The sequence below is a fragment of the Clupea harengus genome, chromosome 12 (assembly GCF_900700415.2).
Source record: "Clupea harengus chromosome 12, Ch_v2.0.2, whole genome shotgun sequence".
Taxonomy (NCBI): Eukaryota; Metazoa; Chordata; class Actinopteri; order Clupeiformes; family Clupeidae; genus Clupea; species Clupea harengus.
This window is the reverse complement of record NC_045163.1, coordinates 4,532,149-4,559,219: the sequence shown is the minus strand read 5'-3', so window position 1 is coordinate 4,559,219 and position 27,071 is coordinate 4,532,149. Positions and strand designations below refer to the sequence as shown.

The 27,071-nt window shown below is 41.0% G+C and overlaps 2 protein-coding genes across 5 annotated transcripts; both read right to left on the bottom strand.

The window, feature by feature from the left end:
* Positions 1 to 1,640: 1,640 nt before the first annotated feature.
* LOC105910904 (indoleamine 2,3-dioxygenase 2-like) lies at positions 1,641 to 7,049 on the bottom strand. Of its 2 annotated transcripts, XM_031578294.2 has the most exons (10): positions 6,393 to 7,048; positions 5,822 to 5,917; positions 5,575 to 5,694; positions 4,802 to 4,920; positions 4,653 to 4,667; positions 3,902 to 4,001; positions 3,698 to 3,815; positions 3,516 to 3,567; positions 3,099 to 3,247; positions 1,641 to 2,736 (listed from the first exon to the last, which is right to left on the bottom strand). In XM_031578294.2, exons 1-10 carry the CDS (start codon positions 6,483 to 6,485, stop codon positions 2,369 to 2,371), a joined length of 1,230 nt encoding a protein of 409 aa, XP_031434154.1. In that variant the 5' UTR covers positions 6,486 to 7,048; the 3' UTR covers positions 1,641 to 2,368. The 2 variants fall into 2 exon arrangements, with proteins under 2 accessions (XP_031434154.1, XP_012695157.2); XM_012839703.3 differs by lacking the exon at positions 4,653 to 4,667 and having other exon boundaries at positions 6,393 to 7,049.
* Positions 7,050 to 10,593: 3,544 nt separating this feature from the next.
* Positions 10,594 to 26,614, bottom strand: dmtn (dematin actin binding protein). Of its 3 annotated transcripts, none has more exons than XM_031578346.2 (16): positions 26,341 to 26,613; positions 19,135 to 19,206; positions 18,910 to 18,984; positions 17,799 to 17,954; positions 17,504 to 17,548; positions 16,772 to 16,901; positions 16,075 to 16,119; positions 15,773 to 15,916; positions 15,454 to 15,563; positions 15,055 to 15,157; positions 14,685 to 14,749; positions 14,373 to 14,421; positions 13,534 to 13,541; positions 12,963 to 13,028; positions 12,304 to 12,384; positions 10,594 to 12,138 (listed from the first exon to the last, which is right to left on the bottom strand). In XM_031578346.2, the coding sequence occupies exons 2-16, from the start codon at positions 19,165 to 19,167 to the stop codon at positions 12,025 to 12,027; spliced, it is 1,224 nt and encodes a 407-aa protein (XP_031434206.1). In that variant the 5' UTR covers positions 19,168 to 19,206; positions 26,341 to 26,613; the 3' UTR covers positions 10,594 to 12,024. The 3 variants fall into 3 exon arrangements, with proteins under 3 accessions (XP_031434206.1, XP_031434207.1, XP_031434208.1); XM_031578347.2 differs by lacking the exon at positions 26,341 to 26,613 and adding an exon at positions 23,905 to 24,031; XM_031578348.2 differs by lacking the exon at positions 12,963 to 13,028 and having other exon boundaries at positions 26,341 to 26,614.
* Between the last annotated feature and the right edge of the window lie 457 nt (positions 26,615 to 27,071).

Below are 27,071 nucleotides of genomic sequence, written 5' to 3'. Positions count from 1 at the left end.
CGGAGATGCAATTACTGTGCAGCAGGTGCTGGACTTCATGATTCAGAGGTGAGAGAGCATGTTGAGATGTTGAGGCTGGGATTGTGTAGGAGTGGGGAAAGAATGGCCCCTGAGTAGGTGGCTGAAATTGCAACTGTGTGAATGTTCTTATGAAGTACAATGGCTTATTTAGATCAGGTGGACATATGAATACAGAGGAACAAGAAGCAGCTAATGAGGAAGTTTGCCATACACGTCTGCATTGATTTGGAGCCTAGAGGACCTCACTACCCATGCCATGTTTTATTCATGCGCACACTGTGTGGGTTACTTAATAGATGAGAGATGAATGGTGAGCAGTGTAGGACTTTTGTTTGTGGGTGATTTATGTTTAAGTTAAGTTTGCCATGCAAAATTGCGGTGTAATTAAGCTTTATACCCCGCTACGCTATTTAAAAATATGTCCGGCTGTTATTGACAATAATGTACGAGTCTGTACAAAATCAAACACAGCACTTTAGCTGACAGTCACGTGGGTTCCTCTTTTCTGAAGTGTATAACACTTGCTTTGGTGATTTTGAATACCTCAAGTTTAAGAACGGAATGACCTAGTAAAACCTTTATTTGTCTGCAAAGTTGGCTAACTTTGCTCCAGAGTACATTTGATGAATAAGCTGCTTACCAACAGCCTCTGAAATCTGGAGGAAGCGGTACATGCCCACACCATATCAGCGTTCACAGGGGATAAACAGATGTTAATGAATCCAATCGAAAGACTATTACGTTTTTTTAGCTCATGATTGCAAAGTGCTGGTGAATTAATTATGAAAGATCTGGCGGGTGTTACCATAAATGTATGAGTTGCAACAGCTTGAAAAAGACAAAAAACCTCCAAACACTATGTCTCAGCATGTGTCTTCTCAATATTACTGTAATACGGACTAGGAGAAGGTCAGATACTCAGTGACACACAGTCAAATGTCTAAGCACATACTGAGCACAAAGAGTGAGGCACTGGCAGCAATCCAGCTTGATAGCTTTCATCCATGACTGCTTTTTTCCCGCGCTCAGCAGGCTACTGTAAGTCCCATTCACGGAAAACCCCAAAGTGGCATCATTTCTCAGCAAAAGGTAGGTCAGACGAAAGTGTGTGTGTGTGTGTGTGTGTGTGTGTGTGTGTGTGTGTGTGTCTGTGTGTGTGTGCGTGTTTGGATGCGTTTGTGTGTGTTCGTATGTGTATATGTGCGTGTGTGTGTGTGTGTGTGCTGAGATGGAAACTGTACGAATGACAGACATTCTCATTGAGTCTGACAACACTGTCAGGCTGGGTGCCACAGGGCGAGTATGATGGAGGAGAAGGGATGCGGATCCCAGGGGCTGCGTGTCCAATTCAATATTAATGGCCATTTTAATGACAGTTCAGTTTATAAAAATGGTGCAAAGCAGTCACTCCAGGTTTAAATGAAAGAAGGAGTGTTTCATAATTTTGTCTTTGACAGCAGCCTTTTCCGATGAGAAAATATCATTCCATGCACCAAGACCTGTCAAACTGGGACCTGTAAGTTACTGATGGACCTCTGCTTTGACATGCTGTTCCAAACACTACAAGGTGCCTCCATCTCATATAACCTTATCATCTCTGTTCATGACATAGACAGAGCTGAGCAAAAGGGCATTTACTTGCTTTGGACACAGCTGTGATGGACAACATATTATCATTCTAATACAATAAAAAGGTTCCCTTTAGGCATTAATGGAATGAAAATAATAATAATCATTTAAAAAATGCAGAATGCTTTCAGAATAGGGGACACTGGATTCCTTCAGATACCTGTGAAATCAGATCACAGTACCGTACAGCCACCAGTGAAGGCTTAAACAAGATTATGTACTTCTTCTATGTAACATACACACTACTGCCCTCTTGTGTTCATGCACACACATGACATTTCTAAGATGAATTGACTTGGTTTTCTCAAGATACCCCTATTAATTGCTCAGAACAACTTATTCAAAATCACAATCACAAATCATGCAAGTATGCATGACAATCACAATCACAAAACATGTGATCAGGTATGTGGAGGTGTTGATATTATAAACATAGACATTAACATAATATGTACAGTATAGCAACCCTTACAGTATGAATAGCACCATTGTTAATTAATAATACATAATTAGTGGCATTATTGACAACACGTTCACATAGTCATTAGCTGAAATAAACCAATGACTAAATCACAAATACAGATTCCGACTTAAAGCTTTGCTTGATTTCACTGTTTTAGCATTATAAGCATCTCACACAAGAGTGGCGCTCTGAACAATACTTAACTACTACAAGTCGTCATGTGTACCATGGTCCATTGTAAAAGCTCATGTGTCCTCATGCCTCTGCTAGGCTCATGTGCTGGGGGATGAGTGCCTTTCTGGTGCTATCCCGCACACTCTTCAGAAGAGTCATAGGGCTGGAACCTCCAGTGCCGCGGTCACCGAGGGCCATGCACGCTCCACGGAATGGGCACCCAGCGGCCTGTGCCCTGTGCCCGGGCACTGTGATGTACTTAGCTACAACATTGAGGTGGTAGCTCCGTAACGCCACCAGAGCAGAAACGCATGAGTTGTACGCCTGGCAGAGGGAGCGGTCGGAGCGGGACAGCACAAGAGAGCGCAGAGAGGGCCGCGAGGCCACAGTCTCCATCAGCTTCCTGTGTGAAGGGAGCATGTAGTTCTGCATCCGCCTGAGGAAGCCTGCTGTCTTACGCAAACAGAGGACAATGAGGGACAAACAGAGTGAGAGAGACAGATACAGAAAGAAAAACAATGCTTTTGTCATTCGAGGCCATGGTGTTGCACACATCAGCACAAATGCAGCATGAACAAGTGACAGAGGTGTCACTTCATTTTTAAGGGGACCATCAAAGGTCAGTGCTCAATGTTTTGTACAACTGTAACTTCATACATTTGATACACTACAATTTCCCCTTGGGGATCAGTAAAGTACTCTCTCTCTCTCTCTCTCTCTCTCTCTCTCTATATATATATCTATCTATCTATCTATCTATCAATCAATCGATCAATCAATCATTCATTTGTTTCACAGATGTGCCACCCACCTGAGTCCTTGTCATGCTGAATGCCCAGCAGCACATCAAGGCTCTGGATGGTGGAGCTCTGAGCAGCACTTCCTCCTGACAGCTGCAGAGGCTCCTCACTGACCCCCTCGTACCACAAACCGTCTGGCAGCATGGGGTTGTCTCTCCATCTGACAGACACACACACACACACACTTCCCATGTTCACAATGTGACATTACCTATTAACTGTGAACATGGGAAGTGTGTGTGTGTCCCATTCACGGAACTTGAACATGTGCTTTAGTTAATAATTAATTAATTATTTATTTTACAATCAACTGTTCAAGTTCCGTGTTCCGTGTTCAAGTTCCGTGAATGGGAATAATTAACTAAAGCACATACACATATTCACATGTTTGACATTTATTTTACAATCAACTGTACAAGTTTACTTACCCAGATAAGTAGATTCGGAATGTTCCATGAAATAGTTTTGGGTCCACATGATCTTGAACCACAGAGTATACAGTACAATATGTAAATTAGGAACCATTTGATTGTGCTTATGATTTTGATAAAGTCTATCAAAAATAAAAATCTTTTTTTTTCTTTTTTTTTCTTTTTTTAAATGAACTTACTGTGCATGAGCCTGAAGGTTTCCTCCATGTTCTTGATCGACAAGGCAATTCTCTGAAGAGCCATATGTAAACTGTTCATATCAATTGTCGCCATGGCATTCACTGCTGAGATTATGCCCTATGGGAGAAAATAAAGGCTGTTCACTCCAAAGAATGTACTGATTATGTTATACAATGGTGTACAATGTTACACAATACACTTGCCTGTATTCCTGAATTTGCACTCTTCTCCACCAACAAGGAGACCAGGAAAAAGCCTTTACCACTCTCCCCTCCAGGAAATGAGAAGATGGTATCTAAGTTTCTATGACAACAACACACGGTTTTATCTCAGCTTCTTTGCTCATTTCCATCAGTGGCTACATCCCATAATGAGGTGCCTTCAGAGGCATCTCTTATGGTCTCATGACTGATCCCTGATGGCTGGTTGGCCTTCTCCCTTCCTCAACCCAAAGGTCACCTCTCTCTATCTATAGCCAGTGTCAAAGTCTCTGTGCATCATCTGCCCCTATGAGCCATTCCTATGGCTTTGCCACACTTCCTACTGTGGAACGTCCAGATTGAATTCAGATGGACGAGCTCTGCCAATTTGTGTAGGCGTGCCACAAACAGCTGTGCCGGCATGTTTTGGCTGCATTGACTCACGGTAAGCTTCCTCAAATCCTTCCAGCCGAAGGCTCTGTGAGTTAAGTTCCTGTGACCTTCTGTTGTGGAACTCAATACTAGTTACTGGAAGCACTGGATTGATTACAGGTTTGGCCAGTAACGCCTACTTCATTTGCCCAAAACAAAGGCAGCCACGGGGTCAGAACAAATGTCTCTATCTATACTGTGCCACTTTTCAGAAAAAGAACATCTACTGACTGATATAGCTATAGAACTCCTGTGTAAGGGTGTTGAAGGGCCTAGTCTTCTGCTGTGTTATGAGGCATATTTAAATGCTGTATGAACTCACCCAAATTCCATTGAACTGTAAAAAACAAATGAAAACAATGTTGCAGAGTTTGAAGTGTACTCTGAAAAGCCCTGCTTATGAAATCCGAATTACACAACATTTGTGAGCCTTAATCTAGTACAGGTCATAAGCACTGACAAAAGCCTAACCTTTTTGGGTCCTTAAGCTTCCAGTTGGCCAGAACACAGTCTGCATAGACCAGGATGGGAGGGAGACCCAATGTTTGTGACACATTACAGTACGGAACAGCCAGAGCTTTGGGTAGTGCCTGTGAGGGACCATTCAAAAAATGACAGTCTCATTAAAGCAGCAGTAAGGACTGTTCGTCTAAAACTGGCGAGTTAACTACCAAAAAGACATACGAAAACCATCACCAATGATACATCACCAATGATAAAAGTTTGCAAATATGCTATCTTGTATCTTTTAGGGATAGAGTTGGTTATGATGTGCTGTGAAAGCTTAACATTGGGACGCCAGACACCATTGCTAAGCCTGCCATAGATGTGGTGGGCCTAATTCAGTGAAACACTGACGAGGGGAAATGCTCACAAAGGTGTCTCTTTGTCATTGTTGTTGTTAGGTAATGTTAAGTCTCGGTATGGTGGTTGTAGTGGACTCTGATGTGTTGTAATTCATAGGCTAGGATGTTGGGTATGAGTCATTGCATGTGGGAGGTTTGGCCGCTGTGGGAAGTCTAACAAATAGCACGAGGAATTTAACAACTTTTCCTGTGTACAACTGAAAACATTGGATGGTTGAAAGAGCTAGCTGCACGAGAACCCCTAATTTCCAGTGGCGGTGTGTTCACCTGGGGAACAAAGTGAGCCAAGGCTGCCAATGCTAACCTCCACCGGACTGCTTGTATCTTATAGATCTGTGGCACCTTCTTTTCCCACCCTCTCACACATCCAGTATTCACCTTAGCTGGCTGATGTGGCCCTTCCTGCCATACATATCCCATGCTGATGAAGCCCAAGGCCAGGTGAGCAAGCCTCAGCTGCCGGTGTCCATGGAGACGGAGAGTGCTCAGAAGAGGCATCTGTTTATGTCACCCAGACGATGTAACCATGGAAATAAATACAAATACAGGGATGATAAGTTTAACTTCATAACAAATGAGTGTCCTCACATGACATCAGCTGAAGTTTTATTTTGAAATGTTATACCTTTTCCACCAGCTCTCGAAGTTGATGTGTCTTGATGAGGTGTGTAAGGTTGTTGGCTATATCCATCCACAGCTGATAGTAGTGTGGGAGTTCAGTCTTTAAATGACAGACATCCTTATTTTATTGGTATTTGATACTTAGTTATCAGTGGATCTTATCCAATTGTATCCAATAGTCTCGTGTTTCCTTTCCAAGATTAGATCTATTCATATTTGTATGAGTGAAAACAACAGAAACCAAAGAAACAAAACGTAGAGACTGCCCAGGCAAATTAAGAAATACATTGCCTTCTCAATTACTTTGTGTAGAACTACAAACATCTACAATGTTTTAACTAAAGGAGTCCTTCAATTTCTCACAACAAAATGTATCTACATATTCCACATTTATTGAGGACATTAACTGTTAATTACCTATGAAATTGATTACACTGTGTAACAGTTTCGCATAAGCCTATGCTAGTGAAAGTAGCTGTTATAATTACACACGACAGCTCAAATTGATGACAAAGCTTAATTTCTTGTTCAGAAGCAATTATGTGGCAATAACATGAAAAGTTAAGGTTTCTTACCAATGGTTTCTCAAGAACAAATCCATACTTCTCTGATATGAAGAAAGAATTCAGCTCAATTAGATCGACTGGATCTGACCAACCAGTCTGCATTATAATGCTTTCGTCAGGGGAAGCCTAATTTGACTGTCTTCAACTCACATTAAATGTAACTGCTTTTCATGTGGACACCACTTCGATAACCATGCCCTTTAATCAGTCATGTGACAACAGGATACATGGGGCTTTCCTTTTGTTTTCATTTGAAAAGAGGAAACTGAAGAAAAAGTACCTACATTGCTATCCAGAATTATTATCATCCTTGCTAAATGTGATTGAAAAGACTTGTCCCTTTGTTAGTTAATAATCTTAATATTATATTGAAAATAAAACAAAATCTTACCTTTATTTGAAGTATGTTTAGTCTGAGGATAAAGCAACCATCAGTGAAAAATACATTTTAAAAACAAAATCACATATGTCAGAATTATTGGCAACTGAAGAAATCTGGATAAAGGAAATATAAATGAAGCATGATCACAGGCCTATTTAACTCATTTTAAGTTGGCCTTAGTGTTCAGGAGATTTTAAGTAATCATAAATGATTTCCTGTTTCATTGGGGTATAAAAATGCCACACCTGCCCAAACGAATCACACTAAGGGGGAAAACAATCTAGTGTGACGATGTGATCGTCCCTACAGATGAATATGTGCTCTGGCTGCCATGCCATCGAGCCGGGCTCTTTGGTGTGGCGGTCAGAGCGCATGTTTGGCACCCTGTAGACCTGGGTTCGAGTCCGGGTGGGGTGACCACGCTCTCCCTTCGCTACACAGAGTCTGATTTAACCAGACTAAAAAGCACAGGTGTGAAAAGGCTTGGGCTAGGAGCATGAGATGGGAGCGTAGACATAAATTCATGGATCCGCTCCAAAACTGAACTGGTTCTTCCTTAGTGTTCAGAAGGTTGTCGTTCCCAGCAGTGTCCAGCTGTGCACCTCCATTGTGCAGGCCACGCACGATGCTTGGGGGCACTGAGAGGTCAACCAGTCCTGTGTCCCCAGTGTCCCATGGGCTGCGCATGGGGTTCACATGCACAGAGGGTGACAAGACTGCTTTCAGTTCCCCCAGGACGGGTTCACGACTCCCCCTGTTCGCACTGTTGGCATCCTGCTGTTCTTACCAGACAACCTGTGTTGACTGACCCCTCATAGAACAGCCCTTGACCTCACTCAAGTCATAGAGAGCACACTTTGGGATTAAGCAGATCCCCTCCATTCAGGGGCGGACTGGGGGAAAAAAGTGGCCCGGGAGTTAGTGTCAGACCGGCCCACTCAATACACGGCGCGCGGCCCACTCAGTACACGGCGCGCTGCCCACTCAATAGCCTACACGGCGCGTTGCCCAATCAATGCATCGTACGTATCGACCAGTCAGTGGCCTACTTGGAAAAATACCCATACACTTAACATTATTTTGGATGATTACAAAGAAATTACATCATATATGTTGTTTTTTTAAAATAACATTTGGATCCACCAATTTGCCTGGATGGACACATGGAATAAAATGATACTGGCTATTGTAACACTCCAAGGTAGGTATAGTTTGCTAGATGAATGGGCTTAACTCTGGGCTAGTATCAGATGGTTATACGTATAACTACAGAACCTTAAGGAATGAATATCCACACAATAAAGAAACTGGAATCAGAGGGTAGAATTAGTATGAACTATATTGTAGAAATGAACAGAATAGAACATACGATGGGGTGTGAACATCAGTGGTATCAGTAGTGTTGCATGCTGGGTGTGATTGTGTGTGTGTGTGTAGGGGTGTTGAAGGTGCATAAAACAATAAGTTAAGTAACAGAACCTAAACTAACTCTGCTGGCCCGGGTGCATTATAGTCACATGATAATAAAAACCAATATCAGTATACTCATGTGTTATTATGACTTCACTATCTAATCTAGATAACATATTTACATTGTTTATAATGTTAGTGTTGTGTGTAACACGGTGATTTTAGCATAACAAGCTAGCTGGTTAACTTATTTTACATAAGTTATTAGAAATTATAAGATTGCCCTCTTTACAACTACCACCATGGATAGCTTGCTCATCGATTGTAAACAAGTGACTACGGCTAACATGTTAAAATAAATCATCTCGATGATGACAACAGCGCCAGCTTGCCTATTTTACCAGATCATAACGGTCTCAATTTTGGACATTTATCTACCTAACGTTAGCTAGGCTAGTTGGTAGTGAACGTCACCTCATCTGTGAAAAGCAAGCTAACATTGGCCAATTCAACGCCACAACTTACCTTGTATCACTGTCACTGTCACGCGAAATAACAGTCGTAAATGGCCCAGAGTTTTCTTAAATGCAATTCCTCAAAACTACCAGATGCCCCACGGGCCGCTCCGTGTTAGAAGGGCTGACGGCACACGTCACTGCGGTTGCGTGCCCTGGCGGGGCGTGTATGCAAATCCAGGTGCGTTTAATTTAGGAATCCTCATCCTCAATCCGCACAGCTGAGAACACTTCGGCTGTGTAAGAACCCATTTTCAGGTGTTCATTAATAAGGTGGAGATTGTTTCTTATGTTGAATTTCTGAAGTCCGTAAGAACACATTTCAGAAGACACTTCAGAACATTTTCGAAAAATAGGCACCATGAGTGTAAATACAGATCGCGAGGAGGAGTATAAAAATAAGTCAGTGAAATACATTTGTATAGTTACGAGAGGAAATTAAACGTGTTCTGAGTAGTATGGAAAATAGTTGAGGGTGATATAGGGAGGGCCGGTTAGTGATGGTAGTGGGCCGGTATTTTGGACCATCCCAACCTCGTCGGCCCACCGGGGATTCCCCCGGTATCCCCGATGGCCAGTCCGCCCCTGCCTCCATTACACTTAGCCCTTAGCCCGTAGCTTCCATGCTTCACCTTTCCACCAAGTTTCATGAAAATTGGTCATGCAGTTTTTGCTCTTGGTGATGTAGAGTTTGGTAGCATCTTGGGGTCTCCACGTCTCCACCTCATTCATATAAGTGTAGCAATATTGCTGGAAAGCACAGACTTCCCTGTGAAACAGATAGAACAGAGGTCACATATCACCACCATTTAACCACCATGGAACCATTTGTAGAAAACATGCACACTGATGAAAGTGCAAAATGAGAAGTGGGGAGCTGTAGGAAAAGGGGAAAAACATTGTAGTTGTGGATTGTGGTATGAAAAACACATGACATCATGACACAAACACATGATCATCTTAAAGGGAAACAGGGACTTTTCAACCTGGGCCCTATTAAATATTTTAAAATCACATGTACTTTCATATTGAGTTAGGCAAAACCGGCAACCGCAAAATGGCCTTAAAAATGGAATCCCATGAGGCAGCCAGCATGTCGAACACAGGCTCATAAATGTTGTTATTATAAGGGTCTGACAACATGGAAAGGATCCCTACAAAGATAGACTATGTTCATCAACAACTGTAAAAAAAAACTGTAGAAGATGACTGTTTGTACAGTCAGTTTTCTTTTCTCTTTCTCTTCTTTCAGTCTCTGACGTAGCATCTCATTCTGTGCCTGTAGTCGATTGGTCTACTGTGTGGTGCTGGAGACGCCTCCCTTTGATAATCAACTACAGGCACAGAGTGGGTGCTATGTCAGACCGGAATATCAAGACAGTCCTCTTCTACAGCTTCTTTACAGTTGTTGAGGTAAATAGACACAGGTGTATCTCTGTAGGATCCTTTCCATGTTGCCAGAACCCTTATAACATTTGTGAGACTGTCAGTGGTGAAAACAAGCTGTTTACTTTGATGTGCTGGCTTGCCTCATAGGATTCCATTGCATAGCTGTTTTGCAGTCGACTGTATTAGCATTCTAACTCAATACTGGACCGATTTTGATCATTAATTGTTCTTAGTTAAAGTTTGGACGCAAAAAGATCTAAAAACAGGGCCCAGGTTGAAAAATTCCCAAGTTCGTATTTTAGACTTACACTTTGTGAGGTTTTCACTAAGATGCAGGGCTAGTATTTATTTTCACATGAATATCACTCACCAATTGCAAAATACTAAATAAAATTCTATACTTTACACAAGAGACTTTGGAAAGCTTAACTCAACTCAGTCTTTACAACCTCAGAGTTACAACCCTTTTTTTTTTTTTTTTTTTTTAAATAAACAGCTTTTCAGGGAACTGGGAGTCAGTGCACAGAAAAGTCTTTATTCATCTTTACACAAATATATGATGCTGCTGAATTGACAAAGAACAAATTAGGTACGTGACATGAGCTGCAACTATTCATCACATGTGTTATGATGATATGTGGTAATATGTAATATAATAATCATTGAAAACAATGCTGGAGCAGCATGGATGTACAGTACATCAGTTTGGTGGCAGTCAACAATATTTTTTACATCCATATTCTGCACCCAGTATGAGGTGCATGCGAAATGGTCAAATTCCCCCAAGAAATGAATATGTGAAAGGGAATTCAAACAGAAAAAAAACAAATATTACTAATCATTAAATCAAGAACTACAAAGACAGAAAAAAGGTATCACTACATGTACATCTATTGTAGTCTTGTCCTACATTCTCAATGTCAACAACTTTCAATGAGTCTAGGAGTCTGCATTTAAGCAGATATTTTCCCTTCAGTTCTGTAGGTTGTCCTGATTTACATTGAGAAAAGAATTATGAAATGTGCTAGGCAATGTCCAGTTGTGAAAATGAAAAAATCTGTGTACTTAATATTAGTTATTCTTTATTTGATATTTAAATTGTATAATGTGTTATTTAAATAGACCTGCAGTTCTTAATCACTGTAACTAAACTTTGTCCAAACTGTGGTTAGACTACTTGAAAACATGTAGAGTGTTTTAACACGCAGTTTATATATTCAAGGTTTAAATAACAGTAAAGCAAATAAATATTCTTTTCCATAATTGTACAACAGTGTTTCAGACTCCACAATAAATTAACACAAGTTATTAAACTACAGAGTGGAAGTCTAGAGTAACATCATGACAATATTGGGGTGATGGTCTTGCATATCTGTATATCATTTTAAAAAACATTTAATGGGCACTTTGAGATTTGCTCAGAAAAGCATTAAATGTTTGCCTCTATAAATATGTAGTGAGTATTATCAAATTAATCTTTTCCACACATTTGACTAAAAGTGACTTGGTGTTTTAGTCAAGGCCTGGTCGGTAAGGCCCAGTATCAGAGCTCTCCACAGTGCTCTTAGTATCAGTATTTGGAACAACATGAACTGTTAAGACTAACTTGTAGAATTATGTAGAATTAGAGACTAAAGCCTCTGGTGTATACTCTAGACCGTGCTATGGTAAAATGACTGAATAGCTCACAAACACAAAGCCCTTACTGTGGACCATACTGAGGACAGGACAACACACAGGAGGCTTCAGCTTTGACTGGTGAAAGGACAGGAAATTAAGTATTGAGATATAGCTTTCAGATATGATATGGCTCTATTTTGTATATGTGAATGTAGGTGTCTTCCTGCATTTTCAAAGGAACTCTTTAGTTGATAGAGATGATTTGCCTCCGAGAGCAGACCAAATAGTATGTCCAACGGCCCAAAGTCTCAGTGTGTCACCATCGTTAGAAAAGTGACACCGTCTTCTTCAGGTCGTTGCGTTTCCACAACGACAGACGATCGAACTCTGTGATGGGCATTCCGAACAGCTCCTCGAACTCTTCTGGAGACAGATGCCTCTGTGTGGGAGGAAACAGAGCATCCAATCTATCAGTCTTTTCACCAGGAGATTTAGATACCTATATCGCAAATGCACTTTCCTCATGTAAGTCAAATTATATAATGATGATGACGACACAATTTCATCCTCATGAATAAAACTACTGTATGTAAACACATTTTACCTCCAGTCTAGTTCGGTCCACACCTGGTGGGAGCTTGGTGCGCCCTCTATGGGTCACAATGAGCATCTCATATGGGTAGATCTGAGGACAAGTCAGCACAGCTATCAAGTGTCAACATGCTAGTTTCATCCAAACTCCACAAGAGGCGTTCAACCCTGTCATGACCGGACACTACCCAGCATGACTCACTGCAGAGTGACAGGAAAGAGGTCATACCAGTGAAGTAGATGAGACTAAGGGATGAATGCTCCAAACTACAGCAGGGAGAACAGCATTTCCATGTTTTAAAGGCGGGCCTACTTGTGATCGCTGACAGTCCGAGAGAAGAACAGCATGCTCAGCAAGTTTCAAAAACGGGGTTGCATGATCAGGGAGAAGCAGCCTCCAAAGTCTTCTTTTGCCCCCCACTACAAATAATCTAGGGTGTGCCTTTCTTATTTCCACTTTCCCCTCTCAGTTCCACTTGGATCAAATACAGAACTGCAGAGGGCAGTGGAATGTTGATGGCCATATGGGGGTGGCTGGTTATTCAGTTGGCTAATAGCAATACATTAGGAGTGAGTGATGTTAGCTGTTGTGGCACAGTGAAAACTTTGGAGGCGCTCAGTACATGAGGCATATACACAGTGTATATGTTTAAGACAACCTAGACCCCTCACCTTCTGTTCCAGAATACTAGGCAGTGAGTTTCCTCTGTCCATTCTCCCTCTTTGTGTATCTCCATTCTAAAAAGATACCACAAAGTCCCAGACATTCCCTCAAACAGAAGAGACTGGCAGAAACAGTAATTTCAAACCCCCCCCCCCCCTCTCCCCCCCAATGAGATCTGCGGTGCAGGTTTTGGCAATGCAAAATAAATGAAAACATACAAAGCAATTTTCTTCCAGTCTAGCACAGCATCAGAACACATTTGTTCTGATGGTAAAATGGGAACATTCTTTAATGAACATGGCCAATCACTGCCAGACAGGACACAGTTCCACTATGTCACTGAGATAAAGGCAAGAAATCCAACCGGGCAAATACGCTGCCGGATAGTAAAGTTCAACTTAATTTTAGCAGCATAATTGCTCAGTTTGGATTTTAGCTGAAGTAAAAAGTAAAATGAGTGTTAATGTGAGAACATTATGGCTACTAAGGGAAGCACCATTCAGTTAGACTGAGTGTTATATCAGTGCACATGCAGCCAGGTCCAAACCATATAGACACACACCAATGAAACAAGCTTACCTGTTGACCTGCAAAACACCAAAAAAGAGACATGAAGAGTGTAGAATGTGGGAGAGATTATTACTTCATACAGAGAAAACCACCCCCAATACATGTGTTTATCGGTCGTTAACATGACCATATGGCATCAAAATGAATTAGAGGATGTTTTACATACTAGTCATCTACAAAAATAACCTTCATAATGTCCCTTTAATGTGAACCTATCATGAGCATCCTTTGTATGCCATAATATGTATAATTGTGAAGGGCATGGCACTAGTAGTAAGTCCATATTAATTTAATGCTAATTTCACGGAGGATGCAGGTGATGTCCATAAAGTACAGCACTGACAAACAAAATAAAGCAATACTTAAAGTCAATTTAAACAGAAGAACCTGCTATGTGAAAAAATATACTGTAATGAATAAAATGTGCTGTACATCACAAGGATGAAAAAAATGCCAACTATAGTCAAGCTATGATTGGTCTCTCCAAATCAAAACAACTAGGCACTAATGCACTTATTTGTTTACTTCTGGATTTGTAAGAAAATATGCACAAATTTCAGAGAACCTGCACAAAATGTCTAATTTAGAGAACATGAAGCATTATGCATTTATTACGCTTGTAGGTCCTAGTTCTAGGAATATATTTTGCCTAGTCTGTTTTGTACTCAATTAGTACATCACACTGCATACGTTTTTTTTTGCTGTTGATATCAGGTAAGTTAAACAGGGTCTTAGTTTGAAATGGCCACAGAGCATACAAGTATGAATCAGATGAACATCTGACAATTAACCAAACTATTTAAATGGAATAATCCTTCATATCAAAATCATTCCAACATGTTGCGTACCTGGCCTCGCCTGGTCTCCCTCTGTAGAAGGAAAGTCTGCAGACTGCAGCTGAGGGGAGATTTTTAAAAGTATAAAAAGAGATCAACTAAGTAAGTCGAGAAAAAGGATGTGAACAAAAAACACTCATCTGCAGGCTGACACTGACTGTGTAGAAATGCATTTTCAAAAATGTACTTCAGTGGACCTACTACAAACTTCTAATGTTATCTATTCTACATTTGATATTTATTTCACAAGTACCACAAAAGGAGCCCAAACTTAACGGAATTGAGTACCAGCAAAGGCCACCCAATCAAGCCACCCAATCTTACCCTGGTGAGGCCTGATCGACTGCAGGCAGGTAAAGAGGTGGATTTGGAGGTGCTTGAAGAGGATCCTGAGAGGAACACAGATGCCATCAATCATCCATGGACAAAATGTATATGCTTTTGTGTATGTACACAAACATGTTTGTTTAAGTGCATATGTAGGATGGGCATCTTGGTACATGAACACACTGTCTCTGTATGAAGCAGATGCTATTTATGTTTAGTTCTAAGACAGGGAAATGTATTTATTTGGGAGTCAATTACCAAGTATCCTGGGACACACGCACATATATATATACACACACACATACAAAGCACACAGAAAGGATACACGCAAAATACACACAGCAAACACATCTCATAAAGCACTCACCTAAGTGCATGTGTGTCCTGTCTGGAAGTGAGCGAGTTTTCCTGCGGAACTCTGATTTCTCCATCTCCTCCTTCAGAATCAATTTGCCCAAGTTGGACTGGATCTGGAAAACAAACAACCCTCTGATTACAAGAGTCCATTAGAGTGTTTTGGCTCAGACGGCCAGACACACCCCGCCCGCATGGTAAAACAGGCCATTTGGCCAAAAAAAAAAAAACGAAATCCTGCGCAGTGCCACTCAGTGGTCTAGCAGAAACACCACTCAGCACAGAGGCTCCTGCGAGACCATTGGTAGAACCCTATTCAGAGCCGTCTGCCGTCACGGGAGCCAGACGTCACGCTCTGCACTGTGATTGATGGGGCACACAGTGTCCCCGCAGCACAGCGCGCCTCTCTTACCTTGTTAAGCTCCTGCTCTTGGAGCTGCTTGGCGTCCTCCGTCAGGTCCTCGTATTCATCGTCCTCCCCCAGTCTCCCCTCCTCGACTGCCTTCCTCCTCCATTCAATCTCTGAGGGGATAAATAACAGATGATTAAACCATGCTGTCACTGGGATGAGGATATTCACTACGCTCTGACCAGTGACTGCTGGACTAGTTTCTGGTGTAATCTTCTGTCTAAGCATGGGGAAACGGTACCACATGAACCATATCAAAAGGGTAAGATTTACTCAAGACCACATGATTGAGTTTAACCATAGATATGAAAGCAGGTTGTACCCATGGTAGCCAATGAGGGTGGACAAGGCCAGTATTCCGTTTCAATCTTGGAGAGCACATTGGGATCAGGAGGCTGGGCTGCTGGGAACTTGGAGGACTTGATTATGTTGTCCCCTGTGTTTTTATTTTGTGGTGATGTAGAGTCTAAAGACAGAAAACAGTAGAGTCGAAGACAGAATAATATACAGTAGGTCACAATAATTATGAAAAGCATGAAAATTATAAAAGCATTTTGTATGAACAAATAAATAACATAACACTCCAGGTGTGCCTCTTATTTTCAAAGTATGTTTGGAACTTACCATGTTTATAAATGGGAGGCTTTTTATAGATGTTGGATCCATTATCTGAAAAACAAGCAAACATCAAAACAAATCAACATGCATTAACCACAACATTCAATATAACACGTGGAAACTAATGATTTTCAAAACCATCATTATTATTTTCTTGTAAGCAATTCAGAGTTTAATAATACCAATGACTTTTAATATTTGCGAGGCCTGAAGTCTCCTCCAATGACAGTAATAGAAACTAATGTTCAAGCTTCCACATGCCCCAATAAAATTCATTATGCAGACTGGTTATAAAACATTTTCTGCAATTCTAAGTCTCCAACTTATTTTGATAAGATAACATCCTGTCGCCACTTGTGTGTTATCAAACCATTGATATCCTCAACTTAGGCTTCGGCTAACGTGTTGATAACAATTCCAAGTGATAGATTTCGGTAATATAACTTTTAGTGGCTTTTAGACGCTTCAAACATATTACTTAATTTCCCTCCACTGTGAAGAGTCCTTGACCTTAGCACATTAGCATGTATTCCATTCTAGATCATATTCATAATGTATTGTATAATGTCTGTATAAGGTCTGTAATTGTTAAAGTTTATAAGAACTGTGATAATTTTTAAAAAGACTTAAAAAAAATAGATGTTGATGCGTCTGAGTCATTGTGTGTCCGACAGTCAGGTGTTCTGCGGGGTAGTAACTGTACCTGGCCTGTGAAAGTGCTGCATGCTTCCGCGCGAGGAAGTGCTAATTTTCCGGAGCTGTGTGGTGGAGCCCATATTGGAGCCCCCGGGAGAGCCCTGCTCTGGCCATTCCTTAGGCTCCTTGCAGAACGGCTAGGGAGAGAGGGGAGTGGAGAAAGGGAGCAGGCTGTGGATTCATCTAGAAGCCTTAGTTTCATCACACATCACACATCTTCTCGTGCATTATCCAATAGTAATATCTTTTTTTCTTGAAATTTCTACTTGTCTAAATTATCCCTTTCACTTACTCTTAATTAATTATCACTGTCACCTACTATTTGTAAGTCACAGTGTTTATTTATATCAATGTAGTATTTTCTGCTGGAGATGCTACATGCTACATGCTACATGTTTCAGATTTTGCTCTGATATCTGCTCTGAGAATGTGCTTTACTTCAATAAGTAGCAGTGGCAATACCCCTGCTGACTAATGCCCCTCTCTGCAAAAGGATGCAATTATCACTATTGATTTATAAGGCCGGGGCAGCTGCTATGGATGTGCAGGCAATAACACTTCATAGCTCAGATCAAATTACAGGTTCTGCCATTAGCTGAATCTTTTAATAACACATTCCTTCACGACGTATTCAAATAAATCTTCACATCTTGGGAATGCAAATGAGCTGAGGAGATGTGGTATTTTTCTCATTTCAAATTGACCACATGACCATTTAAACAAAGGAGTGATGCCTTACCTCAGGAGATGGAGGCGGAGAGATGGAGTGTGGTGACATCGACCTCTAAAAGCAGGAAAGAGTCCCATGAAACTTTCAGCAGTCATTGTGTGAAATGATGAAACAGCAAACCAAATCAAACAAACACACTTTGGTCTTCACACAATTGCACATCCTGTGTTCTAAGAAAAGCAGCACACCCAGGATTCTAAATATATGTCTGTGTTATAAAGAAGAACAATAAACAATAAACAATAAACATGAATTATTTCAACTAAATACTTGAAAGGACGGCAAGAGTTATAAGGGCACTGACCTCACGGCTTCTGCAGCGGCTTGATCTGTCCAGGGACGAAATGTTAAAATGGGGTTCATACACCATTAGGTCTGGCCTCTCCACCTCCAGAATGGCTTTGTCCCTGGGAATGGCTGCCAAATCCATGTAACCAATGACCTGATTGTCCATTCGTGCCTGCATGCAAATCAAGTTAAAAAAGGAGGCCCACCAATATGATTTTAAGAGCAGATATAGGTAAAATGACTACCATGAAGACGACTGTTACTATAACTATTACTGAGGCTGTAATAATAATGAAACTCTGATTTCAGAATTTACAGAAACACAAACTCCAACAAATCTTTGAATGGGCATATTTCAATATTTGAGACACAAGTAATGCAAAAAAAATATTATAATAATGATAGGCACACTTACAACCTACCTACAGCCTATCTAGATTAGAATGTTTTAAGGGCATTTTCATTACATTTTTTAGTTCAAATATGTTCACTAGAGCTTTCAGTGCCAGATAAAATACCGTTACAATTCAGCACAAAAGAAACAGCTTGCCAAAAAACTGCCTTATGCCCAAGGCAACGGGGAAACGATCAGAAGCCCTCAACTCTCCCAAAGCCACGGAGTGTCAGAATCTTTACACATCATTGTCTACATTTCTGCCAGTTCAAACATTGTGAGGGCAACATATTTGTCCAGACTGCAAAAGGCATCCTTATAATATATCTGCTGACTCCTTTTACATGAAAGAAAAGAATATTAGTGCAAATAATCAGCCAGATAGATGACTGGACGACTCCTACAGAGAGACTTTAAATTGGGTGTTTGAAACGGGTGAAATGGTAGAAAAAGAAGCTACAAAGAGACTTAAGTGATAGCTTAAGTTCAAAACTGGTTTTTGAAATAGCAAGAGACTTCCTGAGAATTGGTGTGGTGAATGCATGTCTCCTGTCAGATAACAGAGACGATATGCTATCATGTACGCAGGCTAACAAGCAGACTCTGAAAAGGCAAAGAGGCCCTTATTACAAGGGGGAGTGTTTAACCTGGGTGTCTATTTCATATAACGAATGAGATTAAGGATTTTCAGGCATGGTTGTGAACACACATTTAGAATAAATACTGATCTTACCACAATGGATGTGGCTGGGGATCCAGGGGCACTAGGACCTCGCGAAGAGGACACACTGCACGGAGCAGTTGCCGTCTGGAAATAAGATAGATGATGGGGTCAAAAGGTGAAAGTTCAACCAACACAGCCACTAAATCTGAATGAAATCTCTCAAATGAGATCTAAGATAAAAATGTAATCAATCACTGAAAATGTATGGAGTAATAAGAGGGAGAGATTATTAACCTTTTGCATGACGGAAAAACAGCTTGAAATCATTCACCTTGTTGATGACACCAGATGTTACTGTAATAAAATCTGAGAAGGGGAAGAAGTTAGTCACTTTGGTACATTTCTCGAATCATCCATAACATTTTAAAACAGTAAGTGCATTTCTCGAAAACAACTAGCAGCACACAATATATTTCCAGAAAAAGTCTATAACTTGCTCAAATAACCAGCTGGTCCTTACAAAAGGACTCTAAGGGCTCTCTAAGGACTGAGATCACTGGAGATGATTTCCCGGAGGATAAGATTTAGTGTGCTGTTTAGTAAGCTCAGTGGTGAATATGAATGAACACCTTGTTTTCAGATATAATGTCACATACTGTTACTGTATATTTCCCTCATGCCCACTTTACATTCTGGCTCACTGACCCCTGACATTTTGCACATATTTCCTGCATTTAGACATATTGAATCAAGCCAAAATAAACCATCAAGTCATATATAAAATTAGCACACGTTAAAAAAGAATTGTGTCACTGAAACTTTTTAAATATACGCTTGAATAACAGTGATAAAAGGTTTAACCATTTTTTATGTTATGCCGTACACAATAAATACATGCCTAGATGTTTTGGGCGATTTGACCATTCAACAGAGAAGCTGCATTATACATTTTTATCAACATGACATATGCAATTGATAATGTAGGCAACTGCAGACAATAAGCAACAATAAGAAACTAATTTGCATGAATAAACCAAAGCATTTGCAGTTTGTTCAAAATTCAAGTTCAAGTACAAGAATTTTGATTCTGATCTGACCATGTACCAAAGCAATTGCAAAAAACTGTAAAGTAAATGAACTGTAAAGTAAATGAACTGTAAAGTAAATGAACTGTTAAGTAGCTCTCAAAGACCAGAGTCAAATGGGACAAAAGGGCACATGATCAATTTATGTGAATGCGAAGGGAAATAAGTGAGGTCATGTGATTTACTGAAATCCAATAATATTGACCTTTTAAAACACTTGCCTAATAAATAGGGCAGTAAAATGAAATATGGCATGGGTCTGTCTTTAGGATTACCAACTTAATTGGCAATTGTGTGATGGCATAAGAAGGCATTTTGGCCCATGGCATAGGCGACATAGAGTGGCGCTGCTGAATAATTTTTTGGGGGGGAATTATGCTATCTCACGACGACTGTAGGATTGGGTCACTCATCTCTTCTGCTGCTGAGTTATAACCAATCACAACAGCCATTGTATTAATTTTGTGACCATTGACCAATGTACTGGTGTATATTATTGACCAGAATGAAACTTGCCTAGGGCTAAAACACTGTCAGGGCCAGCACTGGTGGAATTATTTCAATCCACATCCGGTTCAGTGATTATGAGTCAATCCTGTGTAAACGGTGAAAGCGTGACATGCTGAAAGAGACTCCCACCCTAACTGCACTGACACATCTAATTATGGGCCCCTACTGAGGCGATTTAACATCCCCACTGATGTCAAAGGGGATCAATGAATCCCCACAGGAATACTGGCTGTATTTGATCCGGAGGGTAGCATAAGGATTGTGCCTCTGCTGCTACAACCACTGCTGGTACATCTAAGACAAGGACTCCCGCAATATGGTTACTATTACTATTACTTCTAGTACTGTGGGCTTTGAGAACACATGCTACTGCTACTGTTTCTGATACTATTACATACTCTGTTGCCAGTATAAATCATTTACCACCAGTGAATTGTATTTTTATTTTGATGCCATTACTGGATCAGGATCATTATTGCATCATTTTAAAAACTGGCTAACAAATCAAAACGTCACAGTTTGAAATCCCAGATGTAGCAATAAAATAGTCAACCAGATAAGCCAAAAACAGTGCTGGGATAATGGTAGTAATGCTATTAAATATATATCCTTTGTCTTCTGCAAGTCACTTGGGACAAACACATCGGCTAAGTGAAGAAAGGGTAAATGTACTGAAAACATTTCTTGCCATCGTTTCTTTCCCGTCACTGACATCACCTGCCATACGCAAATTAGAGCAGGAAGTTGAAGCCGGACTTAAATGAGCCTCTTATAGGACATTAGGACGTCGCATCTCATCACTGAAACTGTCCCTGGGGATGGGACCGAGAGCGGTCAATCAGTCAGTCCCCCCCCCAACTCTCATTTATCCTGAGCCACAAGAGTAATATGTCCTCTCATTCTCATTTGGATCCGTGACGCGGTATGGAGAACACCTCCCTCTCCCATTGCCCTGCCACTGAACTCAGCCTTTCAGGAGGACCTTTTGGCTATCTCTTTAAGTTTCATCTCCAATTCCAGTCGCTGACCAAAACACAAGAACAATACTTTCTAAGAAATGTCTTTTTGGACAAATGGTCATCACAGTTCCAGAGAAAGGCATCGCCTTCCATTATCGGCTCTGATTAGAGAGACTGCTAATTTCGGTTTCGTATATGAATCAGGAAGCTGGCGTCCTGAATATTTTATGACTGAAGTACATTCATTAGTCAAAAAGCAAATGCCTAAAAGCCCAAGGCTCGATGAATACATTTCCTTCCAGACAAAAAGAGACAAAGATGCTCTGTGTACACAGCAGGTCTAGATTACAAATTCTGCAGACTCTGACTTTAGTGTGCCACTGGCTAATTGCGTGGCTTTTCCTTCTCCCCCTTGTGATGTTGTACTCACTATACTTCCTTAAAGGAATTAAAGAATGCCTGCAAGAAATGATAGTTCAATACAAAACACAGCTTGAGTAACCCCAATGGAATACGTGCCTTTGTTTCTCCTTTTTATGAAATTCATAAGCTTCCTGAAATCCTGAAACAACACTGCAGTGCCTAGTCCACAGTTCATTCAGGAACATGATCATCGGGGAGAGAATGAATAGCACAACAGCTATTAGCTATTTTTGCAGATCTGGTTCTCAAGCAGGATGAGATGTCACAGCAGGTTATGGAAACTGGTGCTCAGTATGGGTCAGATTCGCTGAGCCATGAAGGGCACCTACCAATCCCCAACGCCGCCTCTTTGACATGATTTATCACTGGCTCTATGGACAAAACCAGTCATTAGCAGAGCGAGGTCCCATCTGCATCTGACAGCCTCCAAATGAAGTTCAATTTGGAGTCCTCCTCAGACAGCCCCCCAAGAGCTGAGCAGTGTTTAAGGACGTAATCTGGGAATGAGGCGGCCTCGAAGGGCGATAATGAACTTCTCAATGTTGGATGACAAGCGTAATTCATGGATTTGCAATCGTGATTAAATTCAGTTCAGTAACACAGACTTTCTGAACTTTTAGGTTCTGAAGTCTATCTTGCTGTGGGAAGTAACCATTTAAACAGTCTGAAAAGGAGTGTAGGAGTCATTCAGGCTGCATGTGATATAACAATAGGAGGTTCACACAAACACACAGTCCTGCAGCCCACACATGATTAGGATGTGAAGGCTGAATGGATAGGCCTATTATTTACAGCTGTAGCTTTGAGACGAAGTTAAAGCTCCATATTTCCTCAGTGTGCTTAAGGAGAATGTGCATTGAGATATTCTGGCAGCCACTGTCTGCATGTTTTACACATGGGATAACACACGGCTGATCAACATGAACAACAGAGTACGCTCAAATGTTTCTTTTTACTTCTGAAAAGACAGAAGTCCACATCTCGGCATAGGAGATGGTCAAACTGTAGCTATTTGAAGTTGCCGTTTTTGTTGGTGCTTATATGAGGTCTACAGAGATGTAATAGTCCAACATTACTGGGCATTCTGTGCATCTGAATGCTCTGTTTTAGGTGTTCTATTGCATAAGTTTACATTTCACATGATTGCATTCAGTACAAAAATGCAACTGAAAAATAAACCCTGAAACAACACCGAAACACCTGAAATGAAGTATGAAAAGGCTTAGAGCAGACAGGACTTCACACATTAAGTCATTAGCCTTGGTCTTGGGCAAGACTTCATCAAAACTACAATTACGAATTTGGACACTACCATTATCCATGCTTATTACAGAGGTACAGAGGTACATACTCTTTTGGTTTTTAGCATTCACACCCAAATGAAGCCTGCATGCCCACTGACTAAACCCTAAAGCATGTGGCGTGACTCCTCATGGACTGCTCTACTGTAGCTCTTTAGCCCCTCATTTACAGTGGAGACGAGAGCAAAAAGAGTGAGTCAACCTTATTTGAGTGATCTAGTGGCACTCTACTCATCTCGTGCACTAATAGATGTGTCCATGCCTGCTCCAGACAGGAAGGCTCCTGTAGAAGTGTGAAAGCACAGCAAAAATATACTAACTAACCGCAACTACCTAGATCTGGGAAGATGTCAAGAACACAAATACACCCTGAATGACTAATGAGTAAGGTCCGAAATGCAAAAACACATGAGCCATGATCAATTAGAAGCCATGCAAATATCATAGTCTGCCATTCTTTATGCAGTCACCTGATCTTTCAAAAAAGGATACAGGGTTGAGTTCACAACAGAAGTATCTTTGATTCTTAACCATTCATTCATTCTTGATATACTCAAATGCCTTTTGTTGTGTCCATTCAATCTATGAATATCATTATCCTGAAAAAAATATTAGATATAAAACTACCACAGTATCATACATATGGGTTCACTTGTTTTTAAGCCGACTAAAACAATGTTAGCCCAGGCAAAACAGAAATTCCAGTGGAATCGACAGAATGAGAGGAGGAAAGGCATGTTATCTAGAAGCAGGAAGAACTGAGTTTAGAAACAAAACAACACAAACCAGTGCTCCATCCAGCCTTGTCTGTCTGAGATGAGGAGGAAATCCTATGCTGAGGGACACAGGCTTCCCGTCATCTTTCTCCAGCACTCTGCAGCCTGTCTCTCTCTCTCTCTCTCTCTCTGCGTGTTCCTGTGTGACCCCACCCCCTTCTCTCTCCACCCCAACTGAAATGCACTTATCTCAGCACAGCCAGAGCAGCCAACGCCCAATCAGCCGCTCGGTGCAGTCACCAGGGCAACACTAGTCTCGCCAGAATCCTCCAGGCACCTCTGGAGAAAACATCACCAATGGGCAAGGCCCCTCTCTCTCTCCTCTTCCGAGAAAACATCACCAATGGGCAAGGCCTCTCTCTCTCCTCTGCCGAGAAAACATCACCAATGGGCAAGGCCCCACTCTCTCCTCTGCCGAGAAAACATCACCAATGGGCAAGGCCTCTCTCTCTCCTCTGCCGAGAAAACACATGGTGGGGAGAATCCTACCACAACAATCCATTATGCTCAGCCATAACCATGCCTCTTATTATCATTACCCACTTCCCATATTGAGGTCAATATCTAGTGATATCTAGTGAGTCTATCTCAATGGATGACATGGATATAGTTCATGGTTACAGCAGCCTTCACACCACCACCCCCTCCTCCAGTGCAACTGCATGCAAGCAGATGCATGCAGGTACACACACACACACACACACACACACACACACGCACACACACACACAGGCACTCCCCCTGGCCTGCACTGCCATGGGATGTGCTTATGTGTGCCAACACTTCTGCATCACTGCATGCTGCTCATCCGAGCTGGTTACCAGAGTATGACCAAGCACTGCTGGTGTATAACAGGGCTCCAGCACAAGACCTCAGAGCAGAAAACTACCCGAACCTCTCCTATCAGCGACTCCTCACTGCCTGTACTCTAACCCGCCCCATCTGCTGGTCTTAGCCAAGAATCATCCCACCATTTCTTCACAAACCACATGTTTCACACCCCTAAAGAGAGATCAGGGATCATGTCCAGTGAGCTCGCCAGGAAACAGACAGCTGGATTTGTACAATCAGATTAGTGAGCCATTGATTACATCTCTGCCTTGCACAGAGACGGCGTAAGGCTGGTTCAAGTGAAGCAAGTCATATTCTTTCTCATATTCAGTTCAGCAAAATTCGGAATATGGGCATGTAATGACAACAGCCCCAACATCCCCTTGTTTTTAAATACTACTTCCAATGGATGCGTTTTCTACCATTGTATCAGTATCTGAAAAGAATGGAGAGAGGACCTTGACATTGTGGATCAAGTCAACTGTTTTTCAATGTAAATGTATATGAAGCTCCTGAGGCAGGGTGTCAGTCTTTTGACTATATGGATTTACACTAACAGTAAAACAAACAAAAGCAGTCGGATCTACTGGGCTATAATGAGGATGCCAAATCCTGTTTCTCTTTTGCCTAAAATGGGAAGTGGGGTAATTCAAATCGGGAATATGTCAAAAACATACCTTAGTATGTTAAACAATTATCTTGTACTTTTACAAGCTTGCACCTGCTCAAATGGTAAAAGACAAATAGGGAACCCACACTTCGAAGGGATGGATAGAAATAAAAACAAAATGTTGAGGGCCTTTTTGATTTTATATGAAATAATAATTTCCGTTGTACTTTATTACAAGGGTGAGAGAGTCTTGGTTTTACAATCAACACTAACGCCTTCATTTAAACCAAAACAGAGATTTTCCAGTTTAGGAAGCAGTGGCTTCCTGTTACGACAGGAAAACTACGAAGACCTATCAAGTTCTATGTTTTTTTTTTTTTAATGGAATTCAATGGGGACTTAGTTGTTCCTTCAGTAGCTAAATATGCTAAATATACTAGGAGCGTTAGTCATCACAACCAAAAACGTAGGCCTAAAATCAAACCTTTCTGAAGAGAATGATGCCCTTAACCATGTACTAATTGATTGTATAGGCCTAGTCTTATACCAATAGCCAAACACTTTACGCTTACAGTAACCAAAGTAGTCTAATTGTCAATATTATATAAACAATGAAATATTAACACGTTCGAGTAAAGATTTTAACTCTACCAAGTAGCCATCACAATATCCTTGCTGAGACGATATTTAGAAACTGAGTGCATTCTGTTACAGGCCAATGATAGCCGGCGACACTACTCTTGTCTATGGGATGCTGGCTACAACTTTCTCACGGTAACCTTCAATTTAACAGCATACAGTAGCAAAGAAAATAATTGATCACTTCGTTTGTGTTCTATTTCTTTCAACTGGTGAGGTAGAAACAGTAACACCTGAGACCTCTAAAACTAGGTAGTTGTAAAGAAAATCAGCAATATTGTAGCATTTGACAACGATCATCTTGTAGCATCTTGTTAGAGGTTTGGGTGCAGATGACAGCTAAGCTTAACAATGGTGAATGCCTACCTCCTTAAGCACTGTTCTAAAAGATTCAGCAATCCTTGATCCTCTGCTGTCAGCACTGTAGACCAGAAAAATCACTACATCCAAGCATGTGGATAAACACATATCCTCGGAAATTCACATCATAAATGTAGTTAAAATACAGAAAGCATCATCTGAACCGTGCGATAGGCGTGCCGTTTATTTCAGAGCTGCGCAGGTCCTTTTCAAGGAGAGCGAAAAAAAAAACCCAGCAAAGGACATGTAGCCTTCTCGGTCCTGTTGATGCTCCTTTGCGTGTGGCTCGACCCATTCCGAGAATAGGGGCGTGTAAGGCTGAGGCAGGATTTATAGTTCTGGAAAAAAAATCTTCCAATTGTTGGTCCAAAGGAAGCGGTTCAGAAATAAATGAAACTTAAATGAAAACCATACAATTTATATCGAAATGATATATTGGTTACTTCTAAAAATCGTATGCTCTGGGCCCATGACGAAGTTATTTTCCGTTATTGGCCAATGAGTACAGCTTATGTTCTAACATTAAATGTACACATGTGCACCAGAATTGAATCCTACTCTGATGGTACGCTCTTTAATGCATATTGTTATAGGGCTACTTAATAACCTGAAGCAGAGACTTTAACCAAGTAATGTATTGTGTTTTAATTTTTTCATACCAAAGGGTGGGGAGTATAGTATAAACCTATAATCGTGATTCCGATTTATTTCTGATTGTAGATTGTACCCCATCTACA